At 42.5% G+C, this 9,380-nt stretch overlaps 1 protein-coding gene across 5 annotated transcripts in view; it reads right to left on the reverse strand.

Annotated features, from left to right (window-relative positions):
- Nucleotides 1-9,380, reverse strand: part of dock4b (dedicator of cytokinesis 4b) — a 203,359-nt gene that overhangs the window by 102,384 nt on the left and 91,595 nt on the right. For all 5 annotated transcript variants that reach the window (XM_015050131.1, XM_015050132.1, XM_015050133.1 and 2 more), the window contains one exon: nucleotides 1,864-1,947. In XM_015050131.1, coding sequence (XP_014905617.1) covers nucleotides 1,864-1,947 — 84 coding nt within the window. The remainder of the gene's footprint in view (nucleotides 1-1,863; nucleotides 1,948-9,380) is intronic.

Consider the following 9,380-nt stretch of genomic DNA (forward strand, 5'->3'; position numbering starts at 1 on the left):
GGTTGGGATTTGCAAAGAGCACTGCATGTTAGCTAATTTGGTGCAGGTCCATTTTGGAGCGTGGAATGGTGTGGGTTCTTTTTTTCTTTTAATTTCCGGTAGTTGCTTCTTCTTTTTTTTTTTTTTTTTTTTACAAAGGTTTATGAATTCACTGACCACAAGAAGTTAGCAAAGAAAGCGGAACTGAAGAGGCAAATCAAAAATCAATAGCTGAGGTGGTACATTATCAAACTGAAGCCAGCAGCCAGTAAAGACACTCTGGTAGCGTGTGTGTTTAGAAGTGTCAATAGTATCAACATGAGGCAGAGCCATTAGTCTGTCTCCTCTGCTGTCACCAGTTCCCCCCTCCCGTCTCTTTGCTGCTGGCAGGATTTTGATTTAGTTCCTCCCTTCTGGGCAGAGCATTCAGCTGGCTCTGCTATTGTCTACTTCCTCTGGGTCCCTTACCACAATATCACATCCCTCTGACTGGCAAGATGCATGACTGCCTGTCTGTTTTGGCTGTGCGCATGTTTTTTTTGTCTTCTTTTTTTTTTTTTTCGATCTCCAAAAAGGAAGTGAGAGACGAGCTCCGGAAGAGACCGAAGTGACTGAAAGGTTTGTGCACGGCCGGTTATTTGTGGTAAAAGCGTGCGTAAAGAACGCTCGCCCTGCGGCGAAACGATTTCGGATTGTTCGGAAACTCGCAAAAGTCACAGGGGTCGGGGCAGAAAGCGAAGCTCGCGCAAGAGGAGAACCGTCGACAACGGGAGGGTTTTAGAAGAGAAGCGGGCAGAGGAGAAAAACAGATGCAGGATGCTGGGGGGAAAAGAAAAAGAAAAAAAAAGCCAAATGAAGCCAGCAGAAATCTCTGCAGGCGTTCGTCGTGCAGGGGATGCTGCTCACTTTTTCTTCTTCTTCTTCGCAGATATTGTATCTTATTATTTCTCTGCAAAAGAATCTGGAACTTTTTCATCATTTTGTCACCAGCAAAAATAAATAAAGAAGCAAGCACGATGCTGCCACCACTCTGAACTTTAATTACTAATTAGTTGGCATCTGACAGTCATTAGTTGATCTGGATTTAACTTGAGGTCATCAATAAATGAACACCTCATCTTTTCAAGTTTTATTATTGAAAACTTTTAAGCAATCTGTCATTTTCCTTCCGCTTTGCAATTATGTGCTGCTTCTCATAAAAGCCCAGTGAAGCGCATTAAAGTTTGTGGTTGTAACGTGACAAAGTCTGAGAAGGTTGAGATGTGAAAGAAGATGTAAAGTCTGTTAGTACATCAGTCGATGTTTTCCCCCAGAAAACTCGCTAAGCCCGGCGGTTGGGCGCTACGGCAACCAATTCCACCCAACGTCCTGTCGTGTTTTCGAGTTAAAAAATATTTAAAGTTGACAGGAAATTTTCAAATATCACTTGATGATTATGTGTTATTGAAAGATTACTATCTGAACACCAACTATAAAGTCTTAAAAAATGCAAACAAACAAACAAAAAAAACTTAAAAAAGCAATGCTTAGCCTGGTGGCCCGCCAGGCTTATAATACACTGGGGGAAATGCTGTCTGTCAATAAAAGGTCAATTTCAAGATCTCTACTTTATAAATCCTAACTTGAAATCTATGCACTCTTTCTATATATTTAGTCGCATTATTTGTGGGAGATTTAACAGGGGAAATCACAGAAAGAGGTGCCATCACATCCTTAACATATTTTGCCAACGAGAAGCAGAAGTGATCTGCGCGTTTTTACTGCTCCGCTCAAGCGGAAGCAAATGGTTTCATTACATCCAGTGTTGTGTTTCACTTCGTTTCTCCTTTCCCTTCTTTCATTCTGAGAAAACGGGCTCTTTGTGTGTCGCCGTGTGCAGCGTACCTTCACATTTCTCCAGGATCTGCACAGTGTCTCCGATTTCCAGGGGGAGGCCGTGCTGGACGGTCCCTCGGAAGCTGGCCAGCACTGGAAAACAAGGATTCAAAACACAGACGTGAGCCGGTTTTCATTCCGGGATTGGAAAAGCAAAGCTGGAAAGAAAAAAAACAAACAAACAAACTAAGAAAAACTAGGACTAAATATGTAAACCAGGAGGCGTAAGGAGCAAGACGCAATCAAAATCCTAAATTTCTGCTCAAACTCGAAGCAATAACAAAATAATTATTGAAATATTTTATAAGTTGGGAATAAGGAGTCTTGTCCAAGAATAAACTGATCACATTTGACAATTAGTGCTACTATATATGGACAGTTACAGTACGAAACGAGTCATTCATAATCATGTGGGAGTTACAAATCTTTTTGTGTCATGAAAGTTTTTGAAAAAGCCCGTTTTTGACTCAATAATTCAATCTGCTACCAAGTATTAAAATAAAAATCAGCAAATGATTTTTCCAAGGCTACAAATGTAACCTGAAAAGACAGACTGGTTGCTGGTATCAAGGTCTACCAAGGATTTAAAAAGCTATGGCCTCAAAACTGAGAAAAGGTTCCATCATGCTGGTTATAGGACGTGCGGCAAAGGTCATGGGGTCGGGACTCGAACCTGTGACGGCCAGGACGAGGACTGAGGCTTTACCACTGCCCCCCCGCAGCGATCCCAAATTTATACACCGACGGCAAGTGGAAAAGTTATCTACAAAAATAGGCAGCAGAGGATGACGGGTGGATTGAGATGCAAACTCTTAAGTGTCACTGAAAGATCAATCGTTCAAAGCTGCGTTAGTCAGCAGTATTTGCCCGTATATCACAGGACCTCGGCGCTCATACGAACCCATCAGCACATTAACTTGACTCCACGCAGGCAGCAAATTCACACAAGTGCCCCATTCAAAGGGCAATGTACGCTGGCACACACATGGATACACAGGAAGCCATTCACACGTGGACACACACATGCGGCAGAAGTGCGATCCGAGTTAGAAATGCACAAGAGTTCCCACTGTGCGGCGGGGGGGAGATCTTGCCTCGGCTCTAAAGATAAAGAGAATTTCACGTCGTCGTCTCGCAGCGCTCAAACGTCGAACTGGAACGCCGCATGATGGGAGAGTCGGTGAATCCTTCAGTTCAATATTAGTATTTATTGAATGATTATGGATTACAGCTTATGAAAATCTAAAATTCATTTTCAGAAACTTTTTTTCAAGCTTTGAATATTACACAAGAACAACAACAAGAAAACATGTTCACTGGAGTGTTGTCTAGTTCAACAATCTGTCTGTGGGTGAACTGCATGAACTCATGGGAAGCTATTCAACACTCTTCAAGTTGTGGTCATCTCTGTTACTTCTGCACCTTTTTTCTTTCTGAACTTTGTCCTTCCTCTCAACTTTCTATTAAAGTGTTTGCAGACATAAAACATGTGTAGCAATGACTTTTTGTAGTTAAGGAGGGTGTCACGGACTGACTGCTGCACCAACATATCAATCTTCTCTGCGACTGTGTGATGGCAAACGTAAAAATTATTTCATTAAAATTTGATTTTCCACTGCTATTATAGTTTAAGAAACTGAATTTAGAGATTTCTTTGGCTGTAACCCACAAGCATAAAAAAAAGAACAGAAATATAGTCTTGAAATATTTCTGTAAATTGAACAGTAAAGACTGATAAGAGTAAGTACATTTAAATTGAACGTTACGTCTTCATTGGGCAAAATTCTCTGTCTCTTTTCTGCCCTGATGGAGTCGCTCCTCCTGCTCGTCACTCATTCATCCCAGATTCTCAGGAAACCGATCCAGATGTGAGAACAAGTCGTGTATTTTGATGCTCATGTTGCATCTGTAGTTCGGTAAGTTGGCCTGATTGAACAAAACCAACGTGATTTTTGGATCCAACACGTCAAAATTACAATAAAAACAGTTGGGAAAACCCCAGACAATTTTTTTGGTTGTCGACCAATAATTTTTTTGAGTTGACTTACTGAAATTAAGATTTTAAAAAAATTCTAAGTCAGTGGGATAATTCCTGTACATCTCAGGACAACAGCCTCATGCTTCTCCCGGCTGTAATCCATAAATGTCTCTGCATCTTTCGCAGCCCGTGTTGAAGCATCACCAGCTCCTTGTTATCCCCGGATTTGCAGAAACAATCTCTAAAAATGGGTTTGCGCACATCTGACTTTGTAATTCGCTCCAAGACAAGCACACCACACATCCAAGGAAACAAGCCTGTTGCTTTTTTTGTTTTTTTTTCTGCTGTAATTTATTCAAAGCCCCGTCACCCACACATTTACATGAGGACAAGTCACGGCAGAACACAGAACACATCTGCCCGATGCAAGAGTCCTCCGAGTTGCTCCCTCAGCCTCACCAGGCTCAATTATTCAGTTTCGACTCTCTAATTCTTTTTTTTTTCCTGCTGCGAAGTGAAAGCTTAGCTCTTCTCAATCCGCGAGCCAGCTGCTATCTGTCCGTTATTCCCCAGCTGCCTGTCATCAGTCCAACTGTCTTTTAGTTAACTAGGCTGACTGACCACCAAATTGTGGATCCAGAACAGTGAGAAGGTGTTTGATCTCAAGGGAGCTTTTTTTTCCTTTTTCTTTTTCCCTTTTTTTTTTTTTTTTTTTTGCTCAGTTTGTGCAGAATGATGCCAGAGCACAAACACAAACAGTGAGACGGATACCATTCATGGCTGTCTGACCACACAATAGCTGCAGAGTTGGGGGCGGCGAGGGGGGGGAGGACAGTGCAATGGAAGACTAACCAAACAGAAGTGTATGTGATCACAGAAACATCACATCACAGTGGTGGGGGATCACTGAGGCATGAGTGCAGCAAAGCAAACCAAAACAGACCTGCTTACGCTAAAAAGAAAAAAAAAAAAATGCAACACGGACGTAAAAAAAGAATAAATAACGCGTCCGTTGAACTGGCTGGACTGCCGTCGCTTTTCAGTCCAGATGGCTCACGATGACCGCCGCGAGGATAACCGTTATCTGCCCTGACACACAACAACACGCGCTCTGATGCTACCCGACGCCGGTCCAGTGGGCAGCGGTGACGGCACACCGTCGTCCAAAAGCTGAACATTGCGGGAAGTCGGCGGCAGCCTGGAAGAGCCATGTGCTCATGAATAAGCAAAGCAATTGCAGAGCGTGAGCCTGTCAAGTTTGGCTACAGAGGGAAAAGGTCACGAGTGAGAAGCAAGAGAATAGCAATACTGGATATGGGACCTGCGATAGAGTCTCCGGTGAGGAGCTCGGTGGCTTGATGCCAATGCGGTGCGTCGAAGGGTCCTTTAATGTACTCATCACCTTCATAACAGCTGAGGCCAGTGCTTTGAAAATCTGAGCTCCTATAAAAGTGATAATCCAGAAATTACTCTGAAGTACATTTTTTTAAATCTATTTTCCATTTCTCCATTGTTGGCTAAATCCTATCAACGTGAGAGGTTAATGGTAGCTCTTAAATGGGTTTTCCACCAATACTGATCTAAATTCTATGAAAAAAAAAGAAAAAAGAAAATGAAATGAAATGAAATTTCGTAACTAAATTTGGTGACTGAGATCAGCATGCATTTGTGATGTTTTTACATGTTCATGATGTAAAGCACTTTAAACTGCGTTGTTGCTGAAATGTGCCACACAATTAAACTTGATGGATTGACATGTCTGAGTGGCTTTAAGTTGACTTTTTAATCAGCTGTGATCAATGCATTTTCAAACATATTTCAAGCTTTATCTTACAAATGACTGCCAGCAGAGTTTTGTTGCAAAAGCTTGCTACACATGAATAAAACTTAGACTTGGAGTGTGATGGGGCCATGCTAACAAATAAACGCGCTTTGAAGCAAACCGCTGCTTGTTTTTAATTTCACCCAGACCCCTTTTCCCCAAGTACTTTGAGATTCAGAAAAAAAAAAAAAAAAAAAGCTGGTGCAAAGAAAGAAAAGGCTAAGTAACAGCTAAGCGGCGTGTAATTATTTAAGAATCTATTAGCAAAGATCACTTGGACTAATCCAGGAGGAGAAATCATTATCTGCAGCCTTGATGCACACATCAGAAGAAGCACAGCTGCATTGATTCAAAGCAATCGTTCCTTTAACTCCCCGACTGTGGCACGTGTGACTGCGAGGTCAGAGGCTACATTTCGACCACTTTAGAGCTCGCAGTAATCCGTCAGGATTATACGCTGAGATCTGTTTGCCATTTCCCATTTGTGTTCTGATGACTAAGTCGAGATCCCTTCAGACGGGCCCCGACTGCTCCGGATTAGGTCTGCGCGTGTTTTAGGAGCCGAGGCCCGTCAAACGGCGTTACGTCCGGTTTGCCCGTCACCGCGTCTAAGCTGCTTACAGAGACGCAGCGCCACAAGCTCCGGGCGGGAAGGAACACCACAGCTTTCCTTGAACGTTTGAAGACAGACCAAACTTCGCATGAGTCAGCCGATCAAAGCGTTAAGTTTTGGTGCTTTACGACTGGAGCGAAGGGAGAAAGAAAAAAAAAAAAAAAAAGGATGAATTTGCTGATTTGAGAGTCTACAGCTTTTACTCGTGTTACATAATACATCACATGGACAATTTTACACTACGCATGCCTCAATTTTCCTTTTTAGCCTAATAAGCCTAACCCTTTACTGTCTATGACTGATCCCACAATGATCCACATGCATAATCCACTCCCACATGTTAATTATACACCATTTATGCCATTAATATGCTAATTTGACAACAAGGAAACCGGTGCGGCTCCAGTGGCCTGTGTTGGTGCCAAATGCAGAGACCATGAATATTTAATAGGTGTGTGAGAATGTTATGCGTGAATTGTGAATTACATATTTGCAAGGACCTTAGCAGACACAAAAACGGGTTAATAAATTGATTAAAAGGTGGAGAAAAGGCCTGATCTAATCTTAGCCCACCAAGTTAGAAAGAAGTCTAGTCACCGTTTTGAGATGCAACTGCGCTAAAAATACTGTTTGCTTCATACACGACGTCATGTTTGTCTATTTTTTGTGTTATGCTCTCTATGTTTCCTATTATGATCTGGAAAAAAGTCTCAGCTTTACTTAGTGACTCTCTTTAGGGTAGTTGTCCAAAAACGTAGCCATATCTCGAGGTGAGACAAACGGAGACGGAGTGCCGTCTCAACTCCAAGTCAGAATAACAAAAGGATTTTTTCCTCCTGATCTAAATGGTGCCGTTCTGGTGCCGACAGCTGGCAAATCGATGCGGGTTTCTTCTGAATTTTTAGTTAGATTTTTAGAAAGTCCAATTAGGCCATAAAAACAATTCCTTTGGGCGTTAGAAACTTTAACGTTCTTGATGGATTTTAGGTTTTAAATACTTTCCTTTAATGATTATTGTTAGTAAGCGGTTTACAAGTGTAGCGCTTTTGCTGGTGGTCCTTTTGGTGAATAGATGTTAGATCATGATACATACATTTCACCCAGCTGACTACATCTTTAACTGATTTTTTTTCCTATAGTCTTTTATTGAAGTGTCAATTTTAGAGTTGGATTGGAGTAACTTTTAAATAGTGACAAATTTATAGACATCTTTGATTCTTTGTTCAGAAATCCATGTTTGTTGATTGTGTTTGAGGATAAACTTAAACAGCGTTGTACTTCTTTTCTCCCTCATATTCTGCTCAATCTCCCATCTGGTACACTGATTTAAAAACATCAAAATTGGCAACAACCTCCTGTGCCAAAACCAAAAGTGCATATTTTTTATTATTCCAGCAATGCGACTGAAACATTCCTACTCAGACCAAAGCTAGCTCAGTTATGTTTCGTTGACGCCAAGTTTCGCGCAGAGCGATCTCCGGCTCAGAGGCTTCAGGCATCCCCTGTTTCTATGTGGTGGAGGGAAAAGCAGCTGCTTAATGTCCTGCATGTGTTCACAGCCAGAGATTTCTAAAGACGGGCGGGGAAAAAAAAAAAAAATCCAAAACACAGAGAAGCAAAGTCAATGCAGGCCTGATAGCTGAAGAGGTGTACCTGACAGTGTGAGCGAGGGAAAGATCAGGCAAACATGTGCGTGTGTGTGTGTAATTCCTCCGGTCGAGCTTCGGAATGACGGGAAGTGAAATCACGCATTTCAAGAGGGGAACAACCTGCCGAGGTCAGCAGGAGGGGAAAGAGCGCGCACCGCCCGCTTAAAAGCAGCAAAGGCCTGCTGACTCAAACCGGTGCTCGAGTTGGCAGACGGTCACGCACAAACTGACGAAAAAAAAAAGAAAAAGCACACACACACACACACGCACGCACACGCAGACAGACGCAGAGGTCTGATAGGCAGCTCGGACAAAAACCAGGGCAGGCGGAATCACCGAGGAGGAACGGCTTTCATTTAGCCCTCTCCATTGCCGGCCGCCAGCTTCCTCTTTCTGCCATTGTGTGCCGGCAGATAGCAAACCCGGCCACTGTCACAAAACCTGCTCCGCGACAACAATAAACCTTTCGCTTAAATCGCGCCGCAGGAGCAGGCGGCTTTCACAGCCGGACCGTGTGGGGAATGTTATTACTCCTGTTGGAATGACTGCATGACTGAAAGTGCAGCTCAGGGCTCGGCGACGTGACGGCACAGCCTCTGCAACAAACAGAAAATCTGTTGGATTAAATGACACTAGAAGCATGTCGCACCAGCATGTAGAAACAAAGTAGTCCTATCCATCTTTTTTTGTTATATACATGCATATATATTGTCAAAATACAACTTCAATGTATTTTATGTTAAAAAAAATCTGAAAATTTCAGGATGTATCCATTTGTAAATCAGTACAATCCCTCTGAAAGTTAAGTCTTAAAGCCTTCAACAAGTTTCTGCCGGGATATTTGGCTCCACTCATCTTCATCAACTCCAACCAGCAGAACCTGCAGAAAAGAAGCTTCCTCACAGCACGATGCTGCCACCGCGTTTCACAGTAGTACCGGTGTGGTTCGGGGTGCCTTGTTAATTTTACAACAAGTTCCATTTCTTTTTATCTGACCACAGCATCCTCTCTTCCTGTGTGCGCCGTTTGGCTGGTAGCAAACAGAAATTACGATTCCTTGTAGCGTTTCGTCTTGACATATTTCTAGAAGAGTTGTCTTGTTAACCGATTCTCCCATCTCTCGTGTCATTCAACTCTAATGTCATTCTTTCAAAGTAGTACTCTTGTTACCTTGGTATTCATTTTACTGGACAGACACTTTGTCCATCGAAACGTGATGATTTTCAAAACTTGCGATTTTGTTTTCTAACCTAACCCTTCTGGAATGACACAAAGGTGTTTCTGAAAGTAATTGTACGCAAATGCTCTATTCAGGAGCATCGTAGGAATCTCTCTACAACATGAAATGTGGACAAAGTCCAAGGTTTATGAACTCTGTTCGCTTTCTTATCTTAAAAGTCCTGCAAAAGTGTCTGGTCAGATTTGATGCACACTAAAAGAAAGGCAAACCACTCCCCCACAAAA

Source organism: Poecilia latipinna, unplaced genomic scaffold (assembly GCF_001443285.1).
Source record: "Poecilia latipinna isolate Pla-1442-1.1 unplaced genomic scaffold, P_latipinna-1.0 Scaffold976, whole genome shotgun sequence".
Lineage (NCBI taxonomy): Eukaryota > Metazoa > Chordata > Actinopteri > Cyprinodontiformes > Poeciliidae > Poecilia > Poecilia latipinna.